The sequence below is a fragment of the Artibeus jamaicensis genome, unplaced genomic scaffold, assembly GCF_021234435.1.
Source record: "Artibeus jamaicensis isolate MK-2021 breed Jamaican fruit bat unplaced genomic scaffold, CSHL_Jam_final contig_76, whole genome shotgun sequence".
Classification (NCBI taxonomy): domain Eukaryota; kingdom Metazoa; phylum Chordata; class Mammalia; order Chiroptera; family Phyllostomidae; genus Artibeus; species Artibeus jamaicensis.
This window is the reverse complement of record NW_026521954.1, coordinates 25,557,441-25,580,664: the sequence shown is the minus strand read 5'-3', so window position 1 is coordinate 25,580,664 and position 23,224 is coordinate 25,557,441. Positions and strand designations below refer to the sequence as shown.

The 23,224-nt window shown below is 61.9% G+C and overlaps 1 protein-coding gene across 1 annotated transcript in view; it reads right to left on the bottom strand.

Moving 5' to 3' along the window:
• SORCS2 (sortilin related VPS10 domain containing receptor 2) overlaps positions 1–23,224 on the bottom strand; it is a 243,354-nt gene that overhangs the window by 19,969 nt on the left and 200,161 nt on the right. The window contains exons 7-17 of the mRNA XM_037126769.2: positions 22,650–22,768; positions 21,726–21,815; positions 13,991–14,170; positions 11,253–11,399; positions 9,235–9,337; positions 7,504–7,580; positions 4,432–4,523; positions 3,492–3,599; positions 2,847–2,967; positions 1,866–1,999; positions 1,062–1,175 (exon numbers count right to left, since the gene is read on the bottom strand). Of these exons, the coding sequence (XP_036982664.2) occupies positions 1,062–1,175; positions 1,866–1,999; positions 2,847–2,967; positions 3,492–3,599; positions 4,432–4,523; positions 7,504–7,580; positions 9,235–9,337; positions 11,253–11,399; positions 13,991–14,170; positions 21,726–21,815; positions 22,650–22,768 (1,285 nt within the window). The remainder of the gene's footprint in view (positions 1–1,061; positions 1,176–1,865; positions 2,000–2,846; positions 2,968–3,491; positions 3,600–4,431; positions 4,524–7,503; positions 7,581–9,234; positions 9,338–11,252; positions 11,400–13,990; positions 14,171–21,725; positions 21,816–22,649; positions 22,769–23,224) is intronic.

Here is a 23,224-nt window from a genome sequence, read left to right as displayed (position 1 = left end):
GATGGATGGTGGGTGGATGGATGTATGGTGGATGGATGGATGGATGGTGGATGGTGGATGGATGGATGGATGGTGGATGGTGGATGGTGGATGGAAGGTGGATGGTGGATGGATGGATGGATGCTGGGTGGATGGTGGATGATGGATGATGGGATCATGCCCCTGAGGTCCAACCCTGCTTCCTGCCTTCCTGGGCTCTGCCTGGCTCTGTCCCAGGGACAGTAATGGGACTTCCTAATAAGCCCATATACTCTTTCTCTCCTTCTCACAATTCCTCAAAGGGAAGAGAGACTTTTTTGTAAAGATGGAAGCATTATGGTTATTGAATCACCCATCGGTGACCCCCTTTTGGGAGGATTCACACGGCAGAGGCAGGGCTTGCAGGGGGAGCTGCGCCAAGCCCTCCTCAAGCTGCAGGGCCCCAGCTCAGGGACCTGACATTTTAGGACAGCATTACTCCTCCAAACAATGAGATCAGCCTGCAGTGGGGGACAAGTGTCCCGACTGCACCCGCTCGCTGATGCCCTCAGAGTGGGGAGAATGGCAGGCCAGTGAGGACAACAGCTGAGTGTGCTGTGACAGAGAGCAGTTCAGGCCCAGGGCAGGTGGTCAGGGAAGGCTTCCCGGAGGAAGTGCCATTGAAGCTGAGCCCAGCACAGAGTGTGAGCACCTCCGGCTCAGCTCTGAGCCGCCTCGCCTGCATGGGTACATGGGAAAGGGCCCAGCACTGCAGCAGCTCAGAAGGGCCGGGGAGGGGGTTACTTCCCTGGGGGAATCAGCCCCTGACCCGGCCCCCAGCCCTGTGCTGCCTGCTGTCTCCGCTCAGAGCCATCTCCGTGCCTGTCACTCCCTGCTGCTGGCCAGCGTGGGCTCAGACCCCAGTGCCCCGGAGGGTCAGTGCCTGGTTGGCCCTCGGGAGCCTGGGCAAACAGGACAGCTCAGCCCTGACCTCTCTCTCCTTGACCCCACGTGGGCGCTGCAGGCACTGGGCAGGGTGTTGGCCAGCGGTCACTGCGGCGCTGCCCCAGGAGCCGGACGAGGAGTGGCCCGCGCACACTCACCCGAGACTGCTGGCGTAGGTCTGGCCCAGGACGCAGTCGGTGGGGGGCGCCAGTGGGTGAAACCAGAAGTTGGCCAAGCACTCGGAGAAGGGGGAGCGCTCGAACCCGTAGTCGCTGGGAGGAGGAAGACACTGGCGTTAGGAGGCGGCCTGGGGGTGGGCACAGGGCAGCCCACGGTGCGGCCCAGCTGGGAAGGGGTGCAAAGAGGACGCTGGGAACTTGCAGGACAGCACCCAGCCCTGCCTGGGTGTCCTGGAAGGCTGCCTGGAGGTGGTGCGCTGAGTCTCCAAACCAGAGCAGGGATGACCAGGGAAGGAGAGGAGAGGGGCACTGCAAGGGGACCGGCCCCTCCATGCTGGTGCAGGAGGCTCAGGTGGAGGTGACAGAATGTGAGGGACAGGATGGCGAGGGGCGAGGACTGCTGGGGAGGGGGCAGGGGGCCAGAGGCCTCTGAGCTGGTCTCTGGAGCTCGGACACTCTCCTGTGGGCAGTGCACCGCAGGAGACTGAGGCAGGGCAGGGAGCAGAGTCCCCGCCTGGAGGAGAAGGGGCTGGGAGGGCACAGCCGGCCCAACGTGCCCTCCGCTGTCCTGGCTGCTCCCCCCGCCCCCCAGCGAGCGGCCGCCGCACTGGCCTCACCAACAGTCCCGATGCCCCTTCCTCCAGTGCAGGCTGGGCCGCGTGACCCAGTTCTAGCCTCAGAATGAGGTGAAGTGACAGTGACTCGGACGCCAGGTCACAGAAGGGGTGGCGGCCCCGCCCTCCCTGCTGGCCTGGTGCTGCCCCCGGCGGGACGGGTCCTCACCAGTGGAAGTCGGAGTCCTGGCAGGGGCACACGCGGGAGGCGAGCGCCGACGTGAAGTTCCTCCCATTGACGCACAGAGACGTGGCCTTCCTCTTGCGGAAGCTCCTGCGCTGGCCCATGAGGCAGCGGTCGCCCTGCGGTGGCAGCACGAGGCGGCGTTTGTCACCTTTCACAGATGGGAAACCAAGGCCCAGGAGGAAAGGGACACACCTAAGGGCAAGCTGGGGTAGGCGCCCTCCCATGCCACCCACAGCACTCATGGAGGTAAGTCGGGGCCCAGGGCAGGTGGTCAGGGAAGGCTTCCTGGAGGAAGTGCCATTCAAGCTCCATCAGGGCTTGAGGGGACACAGCTGCTGGAAACAGGGCCCCTTTAAGTTCCTTGGGCCCCAGGGGTGCCAGAGTCCCCGCAGAAGTTGGGACAAGCCATGGCCTGGAGATCTGTGGCCACACAGCCAGTCCTCGGCCAGTGACCCCCAAACAGGCACTGCGGCAGTACCGGGTGCAGGGCGCCCTTGCTGTGATTGTGGCCTCCCTGCCACCCCTCTGGGGGCACAGCTGGACCTGAACCGCAGGGGACGCTGTCTCTGGCCCCCATTCCCTCCCGAGAGAGCGAACACCATTGCCTACGCTGTAGGACCAGCTGTGTGCTGAGATCGAGGGGGGCGGGGGGAGGGGGGACTGCCGGTCGGTTCAGGGGTTAGGCCACAGAAGGCACGTGCACCCCGTTGCCCTCCTATGCTCGGGACAGCCCTGAACCCCAAGCACATCGCATTCCACGGGTGACTTGGGGCCTGAGGACCTGTGCCCCCCAAGTGTGACTGAGCCCGGAGAAGCCCAGGCACACAGAAGGGGCCGGAAAACCCCAGAAGAACCGGGCGTCTCAGGGCAGCCAGGGGTCTGGGAACAGGAGAGGCTTGCACGGCCCCGCGGGGTGGAGCGGGCCGTGGGGAGCCCGCCCGCCGAGCCAGCGCCCGGCCCCACCTGCAGGTCGGCGAGCTCCCAGGAGCCGTAGTCTTCCTCGCGGCACGTCCTGGGGAAGGAGGGGCGGAAGTCCACCTTGACCAGCTCCCACTCTGAGCGGTAGCTCATGTGGCCAAAGATGCTGCGGGGGAGGAGGCCACCTTATTGGGGCACGTCCCCTCCCCCATCGGCCGCAGTCCCCACCAGCACTGTGGGCTCCCAGATGCCACCCTTGCCTCCCCTACCCTGGGCCCCACTCTGGGACTAAACTGCCACTTGCTGCCGCCGCCGCCGCCACCCGGCACTGGGCGGCCTGGTCTTAGGCCCGCCTCGTGCCGTGTGCCCACGCATCCTTCACAGGGGTCGTGGCACATAATGAGGACAAGGACAACGGTAACAGCACAGGAACTGTCAGCCTGAGAGGTGGAAGGGGCAAGGGCCGGAGGCAGCCTTGACTCTTGGTTCTGCCTCTCAACGGCCAGGTGACCTGGGCAGGTGACGGGTGTGTCTGCACAGGCACGACTAGAGGCTGCCTCCCGGGACGGGGCGGGGGTGAGGGAGAGGTGGGGGTGAGGGCGGGCAGCCTGGTGGGCAGCGTTGAGTCTGCCTCAGAGCCACAGAGGCCCGCCTGGGGGTCGGTGCTGCCCCCTGCCCCTCGTCACTCACGTGATGACCAGTGTCTCCTCGCCCGGCTCACTCAGCAGCCCGTCCACAAACATGGGGGTGCTGCTGAAGTTGTAGGTGCTCCAGGTGTGGCCATCGTCCATGCTGAACCTGCCGGGGGGGTGCCACTGTCCACCGGGTGGCAGGAGCCCTCCCCGTGACCAGGACTGGCTGCCCCATGGGACGCAGCTGAGGCGGCTGGGAGAACAGTATTCCGGGAGCAGTGCCTGCCCCCAGGGCCCGCCCAGCACCCAGGCCCTGGCTGGAGCCCTGACTTTGCTCTCTCCTGGGAGTGGCCACCTGCCAGCCCCAAGCCAGGGGGCCCTGGGTATGCTGTTTGGGGGCCCCAGGACGGCAGACCCACCCAGTGCCAGAGCATGGCCCAGGGGCTGCCAGGCCAGGGCCAACCGCTGACTGTGTCCCAATGCAGCGTTACCAGGCTACTGCTAGATCTGAGTGTGGAAAGGTCTTTTTCAGACTAAAGTGATACGGGCTTCCTGGCAGCTCCCCAACTCTGCCTTCTGGATGGAGAGCTCACACCTGCCCTTGCTTCTCTACCGGCCCCCACTGGCCACAGGGTGCTGGCTTTCTTGTCTGGCCCTGCCTCCTCTACTTAAATAATTCCTGTTGATGCTTAACATTACCTCCTCCGGGAAGCCCTCCTTGCTCCCCAGACTGTGGTGGGGCCTCCTCTGGGCCCCACAGCCCCAGGCCTCCCTCGGGCTCCCTCTGGCCTGTCACCCCCATTTCACTGTCTCCCCACACCCGGCCGGGAGGAGCTGCGGGGGAGGGCAAGCTGAGCTCGCCGACACCCACGACTGGTGGGGTTGAGAGCCGCGGTCCTGGGGACCGTGAGGAGGCAGCTCTGGGAGGCTTTGAGGGGCTCCCAGGTGAAAGGAAGAAGCCCCGCCCCCACCCCCAGTGCCCCACCCCCCGACGTTACTTGAGGATCTTCAGGGGGATGGAGCTGTCCTTGACGGCCACGATCACGCCGCCGTGGTCCAGGTAGAGGATGTGATGCTCCTCCTCAAACACCTGTGGGGGACAGCACCTGAGAGGGGCTGCGGGTTGTCCAGGGTCGGGGTCACTCTCGGGGAGCAGGGCCATCCACACGCAGGCCGGGGGTGTCGGCAGAGACCAGGGCTGCTGTGCGGCCCCCTGTGCCCAGGCCGTCCCCACGCTGGGCCACAGCACCCAGGCTCAGCACATGTGGGGTGGGTGGACGTGGCAAGGACGTGGCGAGGACATGCCACGATGGTCCTCTCCACGTGAAACACTACCCACCAAAAGGGCCGGCAACTCGAATTTGGGACAGAGTGGAATTTAGTAAAGCAGTTAGGACATACATCAACCCCGATTTGACATGAAGGCTCAGCTCAAGCACTTCCTCCTCCAGGAAGCCCCCCTTGGTGGTGCCGGGGCACTAATGCAGGTCTTCCCAGACCTGCCCCACAGCACTCACTCCTGCCGACTCCACGGCCGCAGCCGCAGGGGATCAGAGGACGCGGTGTGCCTGGCGTCCTCTGTCCTCTCCAAGAGCCTGGATAAGCACGCAGCGCTGCGTCAATACAGCCTGAGATTCCCGAGGGAGGGGACAGCTGGCGCTGTCCAGGGTGCTGGGAAGGAGACACTGTCACAGTACTCCCCACCCCGTCTGCCCACCTTGCGAACCTAGAGCTCTAGGCCCTCTCGGGGTGCTGGGACCAGAGGCGGAAAGGAAAGTCTGGGCCCCCAGGAATCCACAGCCCCGGGAGAGACCCCCCAGGGGCAGAACACCAACACACAGTGACTGGCCCACTCGGATGCCACAAGGAGGGGTCCCATCGACTCCACCTGCTCTGCCGGCTCAGTCCTGGGCTGCACAGCACAGGGTCCTGCCCACGTTTGGGGGACGCATGACGGGAGATTCCAATGACACTCTAGGTCTGAGTCACCAGGCACCCCAGGAAGGGGGCCACAAGACAAGTGGCATTTCGGTTGGTCTCAGGAGGGGTCAGGGCCGGGGGAAAAGGGTGTGCGGGGCCTGGAGGTTACAGAGAATGGCGTGTCCAGGGACAGGAAATGCTGGACAAGCGGCTCCCGTGTCAGTGGTGGGCCGGGACTGCCACCTGCAGAGGCCAGGGAGACGTGCCAAGTTGAATCGGGGGTGGGGAGTGGTGTGAACAAATTTCCCCTTTAGAGCGCTCTCGGGTGCAGGGGGAGGTGAGTTCTGAAACAGATGGCTTCTCCCCCAGGAAAGGGTGAGCTCCCCGTCTCAGGGGGTATTCAAAGAGAAGCTGGGCTTCCAGGCGGGTGGCAGGAACCCTGCTTGGTCCTGTGATGCTGAGCCGGAGGCTCACAGCGACAAATATGTCTGCCCGCATGAATTTGCAGGGCCCGCAGCCCGCACGGAGGGCAGCCCTGTTCCCCGCTGCACGTGGGGTCTCCACAGGAGACCGCCGTGAGCGGGACGCTAAAGGTCATTCTCAGAGCCTGATCGTTCCTTTTCCTTCTTGCCCCCCACCCCGGGGCCAGAGCTCAGGAGGACCCCCTGCATGCGTTCTAACTGCTGTGCTTGACGGAGCTCGCAGTTTCAAGATGCTGTGTCCGCCAGCAGCACACTGCTGGGGTCCGCAGCTCAGTGCTGGGCGCCCTCGGGTCGTCTCCCTGCAGGCCTGACGGTCTGGCAGAGCCCGCCTGGTCCCCTGGCCTCGCCTGCTCTTGTCCTCCTTGTCCCCTCTTGTCCCCAGTGTCCCCCACCCCAGTCAGCTCCAAATCTGGCTTCAGCAGGTCTCCGTGTCCTGAGTGCCTGCGCTCACCTGGGTGCCCTTCCCCAACTCCCCGGCACATGTGGGACCCCCCGCAGCCCCCCTTCACCGGGGAAGGGAGCAAGCCCCCTGAGGGCAGGCCCCACACCCAGCCTCAGACAGTCGGTCTCCCTGGAACGCGAACACTCCCAGCGTACAGACTGAGCAAGTGGCCCAACACCCAGGGACCCAGGGACACCTGCTGGCATTTCCATGGAGCGAGCAGGCTGCGGCCCCGTCAGCTGGTCTGTCCAGCCCGGTCGGGGCTCCTCTGGCAGACGGGCGGGCGTGCCCTTTTGGAAAGCGTGGACACGCTTGGGTGGTTTTGTGAAATATAATGCAGCAAGTCTCTTCAGCCCTTTTCAAAACCCCTAGTTTCTTGCACATTATTAAACAAGTGCCAGGACCGTCTGTGGAGGCTGCAGCAGCAAAGGCCATGCACTGGGCCCCCCGGGGCGGTGTGGGCCGTGATGGGGGGCTCTGCAGGAAACACGTGGCCTGAACTGGAGCTTCGGCGCTTTCCCTTAAGTGTGTAAAGTGCGGGCTGTCACACCGTGAAGGGGGCAGGCCAGACAAGGCCTTTTTCTGTTTTTCTAGAGAGAAGTGGCCAGTGCAGAGGGAGCTGGGCCCTCTCCTGCCGGGCACCGGAGCAGCTCCTCAGCCGCACGGGCAGCTGCACAGAGCAGGGCGAGTCCACCAGCCCCCTCCCCCGGCCGCCTTTTCCGTGTTGCCAGCTCCGACCCCTCCCGTCTGAGCACCCGAGTCCACGTGGACGCTGTGGAGACCACAGGGGAGCCTCGAGGGGTCCCCCGAGGTGAGGACCATTTCCTGCATCACGCTGTCTCCCTCTCCCATCTTTCTTTTCCCGGCCTGCCACATCAGATCGGCACCCGGACGTCACCGAGCCTCCCCGGCCCCCACACTCACCGCAGCCCCACAGGTCCCCTCTTCCCCGTTCTCTCTCTTCCATCGCTCCGCCGTCCGTCCACCCAGCAGCCTCCCTGCCAGGACCCCTGGGGTTGTCTGTACCCCCCCCGCTGCTTTGGCCCCCAGGGGGCACTCAGAGCCATCCCCACCCATCCTGCTCCTAGGACTCACTCCCTGGGCTGCGAAGTTCAGGGTCAGGGGGGTGGTGTGTGGAGCTGTGTCAGGCCTGCAAGGGCCATCGGAACGGCCGGTGGCCAAAGCGCGCCGTGTGCCCAGCCACTCAGGCCGGAGGGGCACCCCACCTGCCGCCAGGTCCTCCCGCAGTCTGAGGTGACGTACATCTCCTCCTTGTTCTCCACCAGCTGGGAGCCCAGGTTACCTGGCCCGGAAGGAAAGGGACAGACAGGGTCACGCTAGGATCAGCCCAGTCCCCACCACAAGGTCTGAGCCAGACAAGTCCCCGGACAGGGCCCGGCCAACAGCTCCCCCCAGCAAAGCCCCCCACGGGAGCGCCCTGCCTGCATTCACCTGCCAATGACAGGTGTAACTGCTCGGCTTGCGCCCCGCCCAGTGGGTGCAGGACAGGGTTAGCCCTGCCACAGAAAGCCAGCCTCTCGGCTCTAGCCAGACCCAGGGACGGGCGCTGCTGGGTGGCACCTCAGGGGGCCCCTGGGCGACGAGCGTGGCTCCAGAATGACAGGTGCAGAGTGGTGGTTGGCTGTGGGTTTGACAGGCTACGGGCCCAGGACTTGGGCCATCAGCCGGGGCAGGACACTCGGGGCCGCCTTTGGAGCTAGCTCTCCCGGGGGCTGGGGGCAGGGGAGGCCAGAGGTGGGCCCAGGACAGCCCGGGCAGTTGAGGTGAGCAGCAGAGAAAGCACATAGTAGGTGCTCATGAAATCTCTGCTGCGTGGATTCTGCAGACACCTAGGAGGCTCGTGTTTGTGGTTCATGTGGGTCAACCAGGACGGCTACAGGGCTTGGGCTTCATCCTGGGGGTGACCCTAGAGTGGGAAGAGCCCTAACTGGCGTCCCAGCCGGTAGCAGCTCGCAGGTGAGGGGCCTGTGTCACCAGGGGCCTCCACACAATGGCGGGCACCAAGGAGCACACCCACCAGGATGGTCACGGCGGCTCCCAGGGGCCTGCCCGCCCTAGGCAGCCTCCTGGGAGGGTCTGGACCACAGCGCAGTCTGAGGGGCCGCCCTTGCCAGGCCCTTGCTGTGCCCTGTGGTCTTGGCAGGGACCATGGCCCAGGGTCCCAGGAAAATAGGGGATGGTGAGGACCCTGAAGCCATTCTGGAAGCCCACCTGGAGCCCCCGGGCCCCTGCCCTGGGTGACCAGCACAGTGCCCCCTGTTCCAGGCCTTATCCATGCAGCACCCTCAGCAGGGTCCACCAGAGCCAAGTGCAGTGTCGTCAGGAATTCCAGAGGAGGGGGACTGTCCTCACACGGTCAAAGTGAGTTCTCAGCAGAGTGATGGGGTTTGAGCGCCTGTCTTCTTTTTTGAGGGCCAACAAAGCACCAACACATGTACACATCCATCCATCCTTCTCTCCATCCACCATCCATCCATCCACCATCCATCCATCATCCATCCATCCATCCACCATCCATGCATCCACCATCCATCCATCCACCCACCATCCATCCACCATCCATCCACCATCCATCCATCCACCCACCATCCATCCACCATCCATCCATCCATCCACCATCCATCCACCATCCATCCATCCATCCACCATCCATCCATCCATCCACCATCCATCCATCCACCCACCATCCATCCATCCATCCACCCACCACCCACCATCCATCCATCCACCCACCATCCACCCATCATCCATCCACCATCCACCCACCTTCCCATCAGCCGACACATGTTCTCTGCTGGTTCTGGGCCACGCATCCCCCCCTCCAGTCATCCACAACAGCTGAGCTCCCAGGGACGTCACTGCTGCAGTGACGCAGGCCCATGGCAACAGGTGCCCCCTGAGAACCGAGCTCCCCTCGTGCACCAGTGGCCTCCTACCTGCCCCCATGATGAGGCCTGGGGCAGTGTCCTTGGTATGCACAGTGCCTGATACGTAGGGGTTGTCCGGCCAGAGCAGGTGCAGGTGGAGGTGGCAGTCCGGCTGCAAGGAGGAGAAGGAAGGTCATGGTGAGCACTGGGTGGGACAGGCGTCCCTCGGGCAGGTAGCCCCAAGACCAAGCTCAGCCCCGGGGCCTTTCGGACGGGCAGGCAGAGCCAGGAGCCCCTCTGAGGAGGGTGTGGAGGGTGGCAAGAGGTGCTGAGACCGACTGCTGCGTGATGGCTGTCAGGGCCCGGCTGGCGGCTGCGCACAGGTGCAGCCAGGGGGCCTCTCCACAGGCAGCGTGGGCACTGGCAGCGGGCCTCCCAGCCCGGGGTGCTGGGCACGGGCCGCGGCTCCTGGAGCCCGCGTGGTCCACATGCCCATTCATTCCCTCAACCATCCAGAGCCTTTCCTGGGGGCCTGGTACGGAGCCCTGACAGCCCGGGAGTCAGGGAACGGCCACAGGACACGCCAAGGCCATGCCAAGGCCCTGCGCCCACTGGGAGAAAGGGGAGGGGGCGTGCCTGAGCCGGCCCCCGGCTGGCATCTGTGCCCACCTTCCCGGCATCTGTGCCCACTTTGGTGGCAGCCCTGCTGGCACCCTGGCAAGAGGGGCGGGAGCCCCAGTTATAATCACTTCAACAGCCATTCGCACTGACCGATGGCTCGCTCTCTCTCTCTCTCTCTCCTAAAAAAACCCGGTCTAGAAATACCACAGGACCGAGCACCCAGAGACCCAAATTTGAACTTCGGAGGGACCACTAATTTTTACGCGACCCTTCGGGCCTGGGGTTCCTCGTTACGAGACAGAGACTAGGGTGCTGTTGCCCTCACCCCCAGGACGGGGGAAGGAACGTGGGCCGCTCTGGAATCCCGTCGTCTTGACCGCGTTACACCGTCAGCCAAGTCCATTCTCATCTTACGTTTCTATAGCACCACTCTGGTCCATGAACCCAGTCTCTCTCACACACATCACCCTAAGTCACAAATGGACGGTTCCGTGAGCTGGATGCTGACGGGGGTGGACAGCCCCGGGGCGGCCCCGGGCCCTGTCCGGGAAACCCGAGGGATGGTGCGATGTCACCCCTCTGGGTTTCCCGGCCTCGGTGGGAGTTTGCTGTGGGACAATGTGGGAGTGTGGGGAAGGGCGTGGTCCCAGGGGAAGGGGCTTGCTCGCTCAGCCCTCCCTGCCTGCTCTGTGCTGGGGTCTCTGGGTTTCACGTCACATGCCGTAGGGGACCCCCGTCTTCCCTCCTTTCTCAGCAAGGCCTTGGGAGTGTGTCATCAGCAGGGACAGAGGCCACAGCTCAGTACGGCTCTGACTCAGGGCCCGCTCCTGTTCTGGGGGGCCCCTGTGGGACAGGGTCGGGGTGCTGGTGCAGGTGAGCTTCCCGGGAAGCACATGTGATCCCTTCAGCCTCTTCCTGCCCAGGTCTCCTGGCGCCCGTGCACGGGCCCCAGGGAAACGCAGCGGTCCCCATGTGCAGGAGACGCTGGGCTGCCGCACGCCTGTTCGTTGGAATGATGTCAGGGCCGTGCCCCCTGCCCCACCCAGCCCTCTGAGGAGCCTTCCTGGCCCTGGATAACCGCCAGTGGGGTTTAAGAGGTGTCGCACACGCTGGTGTGTCCCCAGCCGCCGCATCCACTATGGCCATGAGCTGGTCCGGGGCAGGACCCCAGACACAGAGCAGAACCCCATCAGCCCACCTGGCGTGTGGGTAGCGCATCCGCAGACCTGTGCACACCGGTGCCTTTTGGGGTGGCCGGGCCGCAGCCAGGGGGTGGCCAGGACCTGGGGACACACTTTGCCCTCGAATGAACTCTCCTCTGAAGCAAGGGGTCCCCATGACCCTGTGCGCCAGGCCCAGAGACATCCGGGGTCCCTGCCTCTCAGACGTCCCCACCTCTGACCCCCAGGGTTCCCTTAGCCACTCGTGTGCTTGCCCACAGGGCTGTGTGAAGGGGGGACACTCACGGGCTGACAGTTGGTCGGCTTTCCGTTCATGTCCACGCTGGGCGGCCGCAGGCGGTCCCAGTCGCGGCCCTTGTTGTAGGTTATCAGTGTCACCACCTTCCCATTTTTCTTCTGGTTCGCCAGGAAGACCCCCTTCACTCCGTGGACCTGGGACAGAGGCACAGTGATGGGTCACACAGGCCGGTCTGGGCCGTCGCTGGCCCAGCCCCCACACCAGAGCTCTGCGCCCGCAGCCTGTGTACCCCGACTGGGGCCCGGAGCCGGGCAGGCTCAGGGGGCAGGGTCCCAGACTGTCCCACCTCAATGCCCGGGTGCTTTTCTGAGCTGCCCCCCAGAACCAGACACTGGCTGCCAGGCGGTGAGCAAAGCCCCGGTCCCCAACCAGCCTGTGCACCGGGGTCACAAGGCTCTGGGCGGAACAGCTGCCCCAGAGCACCCCTCCCAGTGGGCGCACAGGGCCGCGGCTGCCGGGACAGCTCCGGGCTTTCCTTGAGCCCCCCAGCTGGCCCCAGACCAAATTCCACGCAAGGACGGATTCTGTGTCCAGCCCCGGCTGCCCAGGATGGCGGCTCGTTTTGCCTTCTTCACTCAAGGGCAGCCCTGCCCCCGAGGGGCCCATGGCAGTGACCCAAACACACCCCACTGTCTGTCCCCAAGGCGGCTCCTGAGAAATGGTCACAGATCGGCAGCTCCCTTTAGTTCGATGCCCCGGTCCCAGAGGGCGGCTTTTCCCCTGCAGGGCCCTCCGACATGGTGGCCTCAGACTGGGCCACCGAGAGCCACTGGGCAGGTGACATCCTGCCCACAGACACCCAAGAACGAGGGGGCTCGGCAGTGACGGGCTGTGCCCAAGGTTCCACAGCCAAGGGGCCTGCCCAGGGTCACAGGCTGACCCTGGTTCCAAGTGCCTTCCCGTGGTTCTCAGGAGAAGGAGCCTCTGAGGGCCAGCGTCCTGAGCTCCCATGCTCCAGGGGGCAGCGTGGTCCAGTCCTCCACCAACAGGCTGCCCAGGGCCTGGCACATGGGGATGGCCTGCCAGTGGCACGGGAAGGGACAGCCGAGGAGAAGAGGGATGGACTTCCGAGGTTCCTGCAGCTGCCACAACAGAGGAACCCTAACCTCGCAGTTTGAGACCACATCAGCTCATTCTGTGACCTTGCTGAAGGTCGGAAGTCCTTCCGGCCGCTCAGGGAGAAGCCAGTCCCTGCCTCTTCCAGGTTCTGAGGCGCCTGCGTCCTGAGCTCATGGCCCTTCCCCCTCTTTGGCCAGCACGGGTGCACCCCTCCGGACAGTTCTCCCACATACCCCTGGTGTCTTTCTGACCCTCCGCCCCCCCAATGCTCACAGGACCTGTGGTTGCAGTGGGCCCCACCCCAACAGTCTGGGTGGGCACCTCAGTTCTGGTTCTCAAGCACCTTCTGCACAGGAGGCGGCTCTGGAGAGCCCTCGGGCAGCTTCATGGGTGGTCCTCCTGGGGTGGCGTCCCCGGGATGGGGGACCACAGCTCCCCCTCTCACCCATCTACCCGGGACGGTCACTGCACTCTCCCCGCTCCCCCGAGACAGCACCTGGGATGGGGTCTGAGCTGATGACCCAGTGCTGGGTCCAAAGACCTCCCGTCCTACGGGCACGAGTGACAGACTTGCCCAGTGACAAGGAGCTTCATATGAAGGTCTGTGACCTCCACCTGGCCTCCATGCAAAGACCCCACGGTAGGTCCGAGAGAGATGCAGTAGGGGCCAGTCGGGGCCACCGGGGCTCCAGCGGACCCGCTGCACCGCCCTCTCCGTGATTGGGCAGGTTTCCCAGGCAGCTGGGCCACAGCCGGCAGCCGAAACAGCAGGGATCGGTTCTCCCTCAGGTCTGGGGCCAGAGTCCAAAGTCAAGGTGCCGACAGGGCCGCACCCTCTCTGGAGGCTCCTCGGAGGGTCCTTCCTGCAGCTTCCAACCCCTGGTGGCCCCTGGTGGCCCTGGGCCGCAGCTGAGTCACTCCAGTGTCTGCCTCCACCCGTACGTGGCCTCCCTACTGTCTTGTCTCCTCTTCCAATCCCTACATGACACTGGTCACTGGGTCTCGTCTCAAGACCCTTCACTTAACGACAGCTGCATGGACCCTTTTCCAAAGAAGGTCGCGGCCACCGGTTCCGAGATCTGATGTCTGTGACATGTCTCTCGGGGTCTGGACTCAGCCCTCACAGTGGCTGTGTCCCACCTGTGGCCAGGGGCTCTGGCGACCACAAGCCGGGGGCCCCGGGTCTGTGTGAGAAGAGGGGAGAGGAGCTGTAGGGGCCGAGGGGGGAGATGGAGGGAGGAGGAGCCAGGTAGACACCAGATACTCGGAAAGAGCAGGACGGAGCGGCTGGGAGGGAGAGAGGAGGGGAGGCGGGGACCCAGGGGCTGGCAGAGAGTGGGGGCCGCACCCGGCCTTGGTGGGCTTTCAGCAGGCGGGGGGCCGGGGGGGCCTCGCAGTTGGCCTCTGTGGGCCAGCGGGTAATAGGGACCACCAACACCACACCCCAAACCAGCGACGTGTCCCCTCCCCCCACAAGCCCCGTTCCGCTCCTCAGCAGACCTGTGTTATTACAGAAATGGTACTGCTGTGGTCCAAACTTGGTCAGAACAAGCCTTCTCTCCTGCCGTGACCGAACTACAGGCTCCTCTGTGCCTGCCAAGCCAGAATGCGCCACCCTTCCCGGAACATACTCGAGCTGAGGCGGGGGTGGGGGGCTGGGTCCCACCTCCAGGATGTCAATGATCGCCTCTGTCTCGGGCCGCCGGGAGCTGCGGATGTCCTCCAGGACCAGCGAGTAGGCCACGCCGCTCGGGTCTGACTGGTACAGGTTGTAGGTATCCGTCTGGTACCACTCCTGCACCGCCACGAACACCTGGTTCTCGTCTGTGCTGACCACCAGCAGGTCCTGGGGAGGGGGCGGGGGGGCACGGGGTCAGAGGCGCCCGGCAGTGGGGGGCAGAGAGGGCGCTGGCCTGGGGGCGTCGGCCACGGGCTCATGGAGTCAGGCTGCCCTGAGAGGCTCACCTGGCTCCTCCCACTCAGCACTGTGGCCTGGGCCTCCATTGCCCCCCCTTCCCGGGGGGTGACAGTGTGACCCTCCACACTGGGCTGGGAGGGACAACAGGCTCAGGGTGAGGTACAGGGGGGCCCTCCTCCCAGCCCAGGTCAGGCTGTCCCTGCAGAGGGGCGCAGGACTCCTCTGTACATCTCCAGGTTGTCAGGAGGCACCCCCAGATACGAGGTGGGGACGGGTGCCCTCCCCGAGCCCCTTCCCTTGTCCCCTCCCGCAGGCTGAAGTCATCATTCGGCTCGAGTCCAGTAGGTGCCCACTACGAGCCACGCACTATCCGAGGTGGGGGGTCCAGTGCACGGTCCCGTAGGGTCTCTGTCCCCGGGGAACATCCCTGAGGTGGGAGGAATGAACCAGTGCGCCCCAGCCTCACGTGCAGGAACGTCATCACTGCCTGCCCACGCCAGGGGCTGTGCCACTGCTGTGGGTCCCCCCACCCAGCAGGCCCTCTCAGGGGGTCAGGGCAGGCGGCAGGCAGCAAGGGGGTCAGGTGTGGGTGGGGGGCTGCCCTGAGGGGGGAGCAGCAAAGGCCAGGCTCCAGCCTCAGGTGCCCCCGGAAGCAGAAGCACCGGGCAGCTCCGAAGTGACCTCAGCGGTTGTCTCGGGTTCCAGTGCCAGAGTCGCAGTGCGGGACCAAAGCAGCGCCCGGGCAAATGACAAAGAAGGAAAGCGAACTTGGGGCCGTCCTTGGTCCCAGCCAGCGCCGAATGTGGTGTGCCCCCCGCCCCCGACTGGTGCCTGAACAGGCCCACTTAGTGGCCATCGGGAGCCTCTCCCCAGCAGGGCGGCCCTTTGCCTTCTGTGACCCGGAAACATTCAGTGCCCTGCTGACGATGGAGCTACCCAGACACGGGAGCTGAGATGGAGGCGGGGTGGCCCCCTCCGGCCCCTCCATGTGGCCGGCACAGTTTGGGGACCCGATACCCCTACGCTTTCTGGACTGAAGGAAGCGCGTGGGAAGGCAGTGGTTCTCCCTCTACGGGCAGACCGCGCCCCAGTCTGTGCAGACCAGACAGGCAGGGCCTGCAGGGGACAGCGAGGTACTGGCTGCCCTGGCCCCTTCCCCTCCTGCCCGGCCCAGCCCCTGCCGTGAGGTCACAACGAGGGGCTGCACAGAGAAGTGACAGGCTGACAACGCAGCCCCTGTGCACCTCAGTCCGGGAGGACCACGCAGTGCCAGGCGAACCCCCGTCCACGGACGTGAATCCAACCCACAGAAATGACCGGGACCAGGAGGCTGGGGCTCGGGCCCCAGACGGCCTCGGGAACGCGGGGCCTGGCGGTTCCCACCTGTGACGTGGGACAGTGGAGGGGAGAGGAGCCCCCACCTCTCCACGCGCGGCCAGGGGACAAACAGTCCTGGTGCGTTCGCTGTCTCAGCAGGGGAGGGTGCTCCGGCCTGGGCCGCGCTGGCTCCGAATTTGGGGCGCATCCCACCTGGCGCATGATGAGCGCTCCGCACTCACCACCCCGCACCTCCCGATGGAGCCTCCGCCGCACCTGCGGCAGTGTCTGCTGATCTCGGGGAAACGCAGAAAAACCTACGAGTTGACAAAAAGTTGCCTCCGATGCCACCTCTAGTGGGACTGGAAGCGAGTGACGTGAAGATGTGAGCTTTGGGGCCTTTCCCTGGCGCGACTCCAATCTCCCTCACGCGTGGGTGCCGCGCCCTTTCAGAGCGCAGGGGTGTGAGTGACAAGTCATTTGTGCCTCCAGCGCCGTGGGCGGGACCGCTGCAGACACTCCCACAGGCCACTGCCTCCCGCTGTCTCCCCAGCTGACGCTGCAAGGAGGTGGTGCTGTGCCCGTGGCAGGGACACCTCAAAGCCCTGGCTGTGTGTGGCGTGTGGTTTCGTTTGTCCTGAGGGTTTGTGTCCTATGCTCCTTCCCGCCAGCTGGGTGCTCGCTTCCCTTCCGGCCAGGGTCGAGGACGGTCTTTCAAAGTCTTTGCAGATTTGAGAGTGATTGATAACATGCATCTTCTGGTTAAATTTATTTGTCTTTTCTTTTTTTTTTAAGAAAAGTTAGAAGCTGAGATATATGTTGACTCCGTTTCTAAACAAAAAACAATCACATACCTGTACATGTGTTTGTACGTACAGGTCTATAGGGGAAAAGCCCAGCCATCGTTACTGTAATGAGAATGTTTGCACTACACCGATGTGACCTGGCAGCCAAGGGGAGTGGACTGGAACGCACGTGTGTGAACAATGACGACTTCACTGTGCTAGTCACTGGGGGCAGTAGGCGTCACTGAGCGAGCATGTGCACTGTGTGGCCGTCACATTCAAAATGACTGGGTAGAGTAACAAATCTGCATCAGATTTTACGTTAAGCTTGAACATCCCTCTGCGGAAACTATCCGGATGGTTCTCAGAGACGATGCGGCGAGTGCAGCGCAAAGAAAAGCACAAACGCTTCAAAGATGGGCGGGGCCCTGTAGAGAGTGACCCGCGCTCTGGAAGGCCCACAGCAAGCGGAACCCCTGGCAGCGTGTGCAGGCTGCAGTCAGCAGAGTCCAGTGACTGTCACTGGGAGAGCCGGAGGCTGAGTCGGCGGTGCCAGAAACCACTGTGTCCGAGATTCTGATGCAGGATCTTGGCATGAAGCATGTTATGGCAAAATTTGTTCCGCAGCCTCTGCTCCCAGAGCAGCAGGAACATCGTGCTGCGGTTGCTGATGACTTGACTCAAACTGCTACCAATGAAGAAGATTTCCTCAGGAAGGTCACAGCTGAAGGGGACTGAGGTGTCATTGTCCTATGTGCAATGTTTCTTGTCTCTTCTTTAATAAATATCTCTGTTTTTCAAATAACTTGGTTGGATCCCTTCTGGACAAACCCCATGTATGTCTCTACAGCCTGAGGAAGCGTGTGATGGAAACACCAAGGTGGCCGATACTTGTTATCAGGTCGAATCAGGTCTGACTGCAGTAACGGAAACCGGGGTGGGGTAGATAGGACGGCAGCTCACTTCTCCTGCGGGGGAAAGGAGTCCAGATGCCGATGGTCCAGCGCAGAAGCCGCCAGGAACAGGGGCCCCCTCTGAGCCACACTCTACTGTCTCATGATGTGCCTTGTCCTCAGAGTCCAAGATGGCTGCCAGAGTGCCAGCCATCCTGTCAACAATCAAGGCAGCAGGAGGGAGGAGGGAAAGGGGGGCAGAAAGGCCTGCCCTGAAAGGAGGACTCGGAGAAGTGTGTCCGAGTCCTACAGCTCCACCTACATCTCACTGGCCATATTGTTAGAAACAGGGCCACAGTGGCTCCCAGGGAAGCTGGGAAATGTAGTCTTTTAGGTGGGAGGCAATGTGCCAGCTAAAAATTGGGGGTTATGAAACTTAGCTGTAGAGGCAGAATGAATATTGAGCAGTCTCTGGGAGTTGCCACGGCAGTTGCCTGGAGGAACGAGGTGGCCTTGGATATAAGGGACGGAGAGGCAGACAGGTAGGTACAAAGGGTATAGATATTGGTGTTATTTTATTAGTTGTACTGAATGTATATATTTAAAGTTTTCCAAAAGACTTTCTTTTTTATTTATTTTGAGAGGGGGGGAAAGGAAGGAGAAAGAGGAGGAGAGAAACATCAGTGTGTAGTTGCCTCTCACACATCTCCCAGTGGGGACCTGGCCCACAACCCAGGTCTGTGTCTCAGCTGGGAGCCGAATTGGTGACCATTTGGTTCGTAGTCTGGCATTTAATCCACTGAGCTACCAGTCAGGGCAGTTGTAGTGAATATATGTTAAAGAAGTAATTTTGAAAGGTTTAAAAACATTTTTATAAGCAGGATAAGGGGAATTTTCCCCACAGACCTTTATATAAAATTCACAGAACAACCAAATGAACCAACACCTCATCAGATTGTTTCAACATTTTGAGTATATTAACTCTTTTCCTGCTGGCCTCCAAGGTTTCCAGTGAGAAATTACTTAAAATCTCACAGAAGAGCTCTTGTATGTGATGAGTTGCTTCTCTCCTTCTGCTTTCAATTTTCTTTTCTCGTCTTTCAATAGTTTGATTATAATGTGTCCTGGTGAGGACTCTGTGTTCATACTATGTGGGGTTCATTGACTTTTTTAGATGTTTACGTTCATGTCTCTCATTTTGGGAAGTTTTGGGCCACCATCTCTTTATCGGTCTCCCCGCCCCTCCCCCTGCTCTTAGGGAACTCCCACAATGGGTGCGCCAGTCCGTCTGATGTCACCCCGAGGCCCCTGGGATGGTGTCCACTTCTCTTCCACCTTTTCCCTCTGTTCCTCACACTCTATAATTTCAATGGTCATATCATTAAGTTCTCTGCTCAAACCTGCTTTTGAATCTTTCCAGTGAATTTTTTTCATTCCAGTTACTGTTCTTTCAGCTCCAGAATTTTTTTTTGCTTCTGCTCTGTATTTTCTATTTATTTTTATTGTATCCCAAGGCAGTGGTATTAAAGTCTTTGTCTAGTAGGTCTGCCATCGGCTTGCTCTCAAGAACAATTTCTGTTGGTTTATTTTTCCCTTTGAATGGACCACATTCTGTGTGACTCTGGACTTTTCATTGTTGAAATCACCCATTGGCTGAAATGACGCAATAACTGTGGAAATCGGGGTCATGCCCTTCCCCAGGGTTTGCCGTTTTGTTCCTCTTTCTGGTTTGATCACTGCAGCTGCCTCGCAGCAAGGACCAGCCTGAGCTGTAAACTTCGGTTCCTCCCTGGTCTTTCCTGAGCCCGCGTTTTGCCTTGGGCATCACTTTCTGAATTCTTTCACGCATGTGGTAGCTTTTGAGTGTCCTAGTCCCTAAATACCTGATTCCCAACAGGGGGGAAAAAAAGCACGAAGTGGGTGAAACACGCTCTGGCCCTTTCTTCCCCCCGGCACCGCCCCAGCCGGCGGCGGGTGCAATAAACACTGCCTGGCGAGGCGTCGGCAGCCCCTCAGGATCCAAAGTCGAGCATCAGAGCACCGACGCCCAGCTCTGCTACTGCACACTGTGCTCATGCTTCCCTGGGGACACGGGCACAGGAAATTCCATCACTCAGTTCCGTAAGTTGTTGGTGGCAGATGCTGGGGTCTGGCCACTCCCCTGAATTTGGGGAGAGAGCAGGAGGCCCCTCTTGGGCTGGACCACACCCTCCCTGCACGACCCTATGTGGTCTTAGGGACCCCACAGGGCTCTGGGGGCCATGGCCCTAAGTGCAACCCAAGCCAGCGACCATCCTCAACGTCCCGCCCTGGGCTCTGGACGTGGAGTGCCAAGCGTGGACACAGCGCCTGTCCTGGGACCCAGGTCAGAACAGGTCAGGTCCCTTGCAGTCCCTCGAGACTGAACGGCAGGAGGGACGTGCAGGAGCCTCGGTTCCGCCGCCCACTGACAGCGCGGGGCTCTACCCTCTACCCCCATTGGTTTCCACGACCCCCATCTCCACGGCAACGAGAAAGAGGGAAGCCAGCAGGGAAGACGCAAGGTCCAGGGCCCGCAGAGTGACCACAGCAAAGGCTCCTGCAAACATGCCGAGGACTGGGAGAAACACGCACCGCATGTCACGTGCGGATAAGGACTCTGAGGTCCCGGGAGCTGAGCCCACGCTGAAGCTCACAGAGGTCGTGCCTGCTCTGAGCGTCCTTAGAAACAGTCTGGCTGCTGACCCAAGGCCCTGTTCCGGGAGCCCGGCAGCAGTCCCTGGGCTGGAGGGGGCTGGACGAGCCCTGTGTCCACCTGACCCAACCCCGGGACAGAGCTCTCAGGACACGGGACACCGACACCGCAGCCCCCGGGGGAGGAAAAGCTCCTCAGAAGCTGAAAAGTCCCCTCCCTGCACCCCAGGATGCCAAGGCGGTCGCCCTAAATGAAACCACTAGCGTTTGCTCACCCAGCTAGGCCCGGGGCTCAGGTAGTAAGCTGGCTCCTTTTCTTTATTTCCTTTTCATTTCCTGTTCTTTTGTTTAAATAGACATTTTAAAAAGTTTTTTTTTTAAAGCCTCGCGTATTGGTTCTGGCCGGGCAGCTCCGTTGGTCAGAGCATCGCCCCAACACGCTAGGGCTGCAGACTCGGTCCCCAGTCAGGCACACACGAGAGTCAACCAGTGAATGCACGGGTGGGCGGACTGACAACCAGGGTTCCTCTCCCCCTCCCCCTCCCCACCTTCCTCTCTCTAGAATCAATCTGAAAAGAAAAAGCCTCATGCACCTTCTCCACTGCTGGCCCAGGCGGGGTCTGACCGTGCCCAGTGCGGGAGCACTGGCGTCCGCCGCCGACTCAACAACAACCCACTGCCCAGGCTGGCAGCGCCCGCCCGCGCCCTTGCCCTCGCCCTCCGGCCAGGCGCTCCCTGCCCAGGCACTGCCCCCACTGACCATCTCCCCCCGCCCCGCTCCCCACCTCTGAGCTTCAGAGGAAATGCCCCCTCGGAGAAGCCGAGCACCCTCCATCGCTCTCCGTCTCTGCCCCTTGGTCCCGCTGCCGTGCCGGCCACAACCGCAGCTCTCTTGTGAGCCCGTCTGCAGCGTGGTGCTCGGCCTGCTCCTCTCTGCAAAGCCCCCGCAGCGGGTCGCTGGGGTGTCCGACTCACAGAGGCAGCACCAGTGCCCGGCGCAGTCTCTAGCTGCACGTGCTCAGTAAATACGTGTGGGAGAAGGGGTGCAGGGCCCGCGCTTCTGAACGATGCAGGTGGGGTGCAGAGCTGCGCAGGGGGCCAGGCAACGGCCTCCGGGCAGAGAGGCAGCAGGAGGCTGGTCTCACTTACCCAGACATGGGTTTGACCCCATGTTTGGCTTCTAAGTAGCTGTGTGACCTCAGACAGGTTACCCAGCCTCTCTGAACACTGGTACAAGGGGCATAACGTATCAGCAGGCAGGGGCTGTGGAGCTGGGTCCTGAGACAGGGCTGGGCCCAGGGTCCGGGCAGCCCTTGGTCCCCCATTTTTGCCTGTCTAAGCAAGGGGAAGGAAGCTACAAAAACTGAGCACCTACTATGTGCCAGGCCCCATCCCAGGCAGTCGGAAAGCAGAGGTTAATAAACAGAAACTTCCTCTTAAAACTCTAGCCGCGAGCAGGAGAGCCACACAGGCATCCCCAGCACCCTGGGTGTCAGGAGTGGGGGTACCAGCAAGAGACGGAGGCCAAGACCAGCCTAGGGGGTCGTCGGTGAGTGACGTTTGTCCTGAAACATCTTGTGTGCGGGAGTTCTGGGGAAAGACAGACCGGCCGATGGAGGGCGAGGCACAGGCCCTCCAACGGGATGCAGCCGGGTGATGTGGGGGCGGGGGGACAGTTGGAGGATGCTGGCCACACTGGCCCTTGTCCGTCCTGATCCGGGGGCCGGTCAGTACCTGCACAGGGGCCCTCCAACCCGCGTGTGAGTAAAGGCTCAGGGTGTGGCCGCGCCAGGCAGGCGAGGAAACCGCACCTACCTTTGGCAATGCATACTTCGGTAGCTTCATCAGGACAAATTCATTGCGGCGATAAGAGACGTAGAATTTGGTCCGGTTGCCCGAGGTTGCCTGGCAGGAGGGAAAGGCATGTTTTTGAGGGGCTGGGTTTCCTTTCAAGCCAGAGCCTCCTGAACGAAAACTACACTTTGTACTCAGCTTGTGAAAAAATGCCCTTTGGCTTTGCTTAAAGGTGCTCTGCCTGAAACAGACGAACTCCTGCTCACCCTTCAAATCCCCACACCAAATGCTCCTCCTCTGAGAAGTTTCCTCCACCTCCTTCAGTTAGAACCTCTCTCCGCCTGCTCTATCAACACGTCATTCCCCTGCATCTGAGTTAGGGAGCAAAGTGGAATGAACTTTCTAAGATTTGAGCCAACCAGGAGAGGGGATAGGTTGTTTTGGAAGGGCTGATCTCCTCATCGGTAGCAGTAATCAAGAAGTGGTATGACCAATTGCTGACTAGAGTTTCCAAATGGTCAGTCCACGTGGTTTCCAGGGGCGCTCCCAACTCTGGCCTGACTCCCTGTTTGTACAAGCAGCAGGTCCTGGTCGCTGGGCTATGGACAGCTAGTGTCTGGCAGCCAAGGGCAATGACCAGAGACAGCCCTATGAAAGCCAAAGTCACCAGAACCAGATGGAGCAAAATGGATGTGGGCTGTGGGAGGCTGCTGGTGCAAGGGGCGAGGAGGGGCAGGCAGCACCCAGAACCGGGGTCCGGCTTTGCGGGGCCATTTGGAGGTGCTTCCCCGCAGGGCCACAGGGGCAGAGGAGACTGCGAACTAAGTAACACTTGACAGTCAAACAGCCATTTCGTGCTTTGCCTCCCGTGTGAGTCGCTTCCTGTGGGACGGGCCACGAGTCACGTCACCTTACGCCACTTCCGAGAGCCCACAGCAACGGTACCGTGAAGAAGATGTAATCGTTCTCCACAAACAGGGAGTTGAGGTCGACAGGGCCTGAGAACGGAGACGTGGGCGTCTTCTGGGAGCAGTTGTAGACGTGGTAAGTGATGTACCGGAAACCTGCAGGGGAGAGGAGCCGGCTGCTGGGCGCCTGGGACCCCACATTCAGAGTCCACCTCGGGCACCCCGAGTGCCGGCCTTTCCTGGCCCTGTCAGCCCACCAGCAGCAGCACAGTGGGTTTGCGGGCGGGCTGGAATTTTAAGGGGCTTGCCCTGTGGTCACACCTGCTGCTGCTTGGGGGGCTCTGGGCCATGGGCTTCCTAACCCTCCCAGGAAGCTGCGGTGGTCCCGCCTGGCAGGTGAGGGGACAGGGGTGGGGAGGGGTCGGGTACCTGGTCTAAAGCACAGGCAAACGGCTGCCGCCAGCTTTTCCTAAAGAAAGGCCACACCTGCCAGAGTACCTGAGTGGGTCTGTGGCTCGGACCCCACGGCCCGCAAGCTGACACCATCACCCTCGGGCCCCGGACGGGACCTGTTTGCTGAGTGCAGTCTGAAGGCCAGCAGCTGAGGGCGGG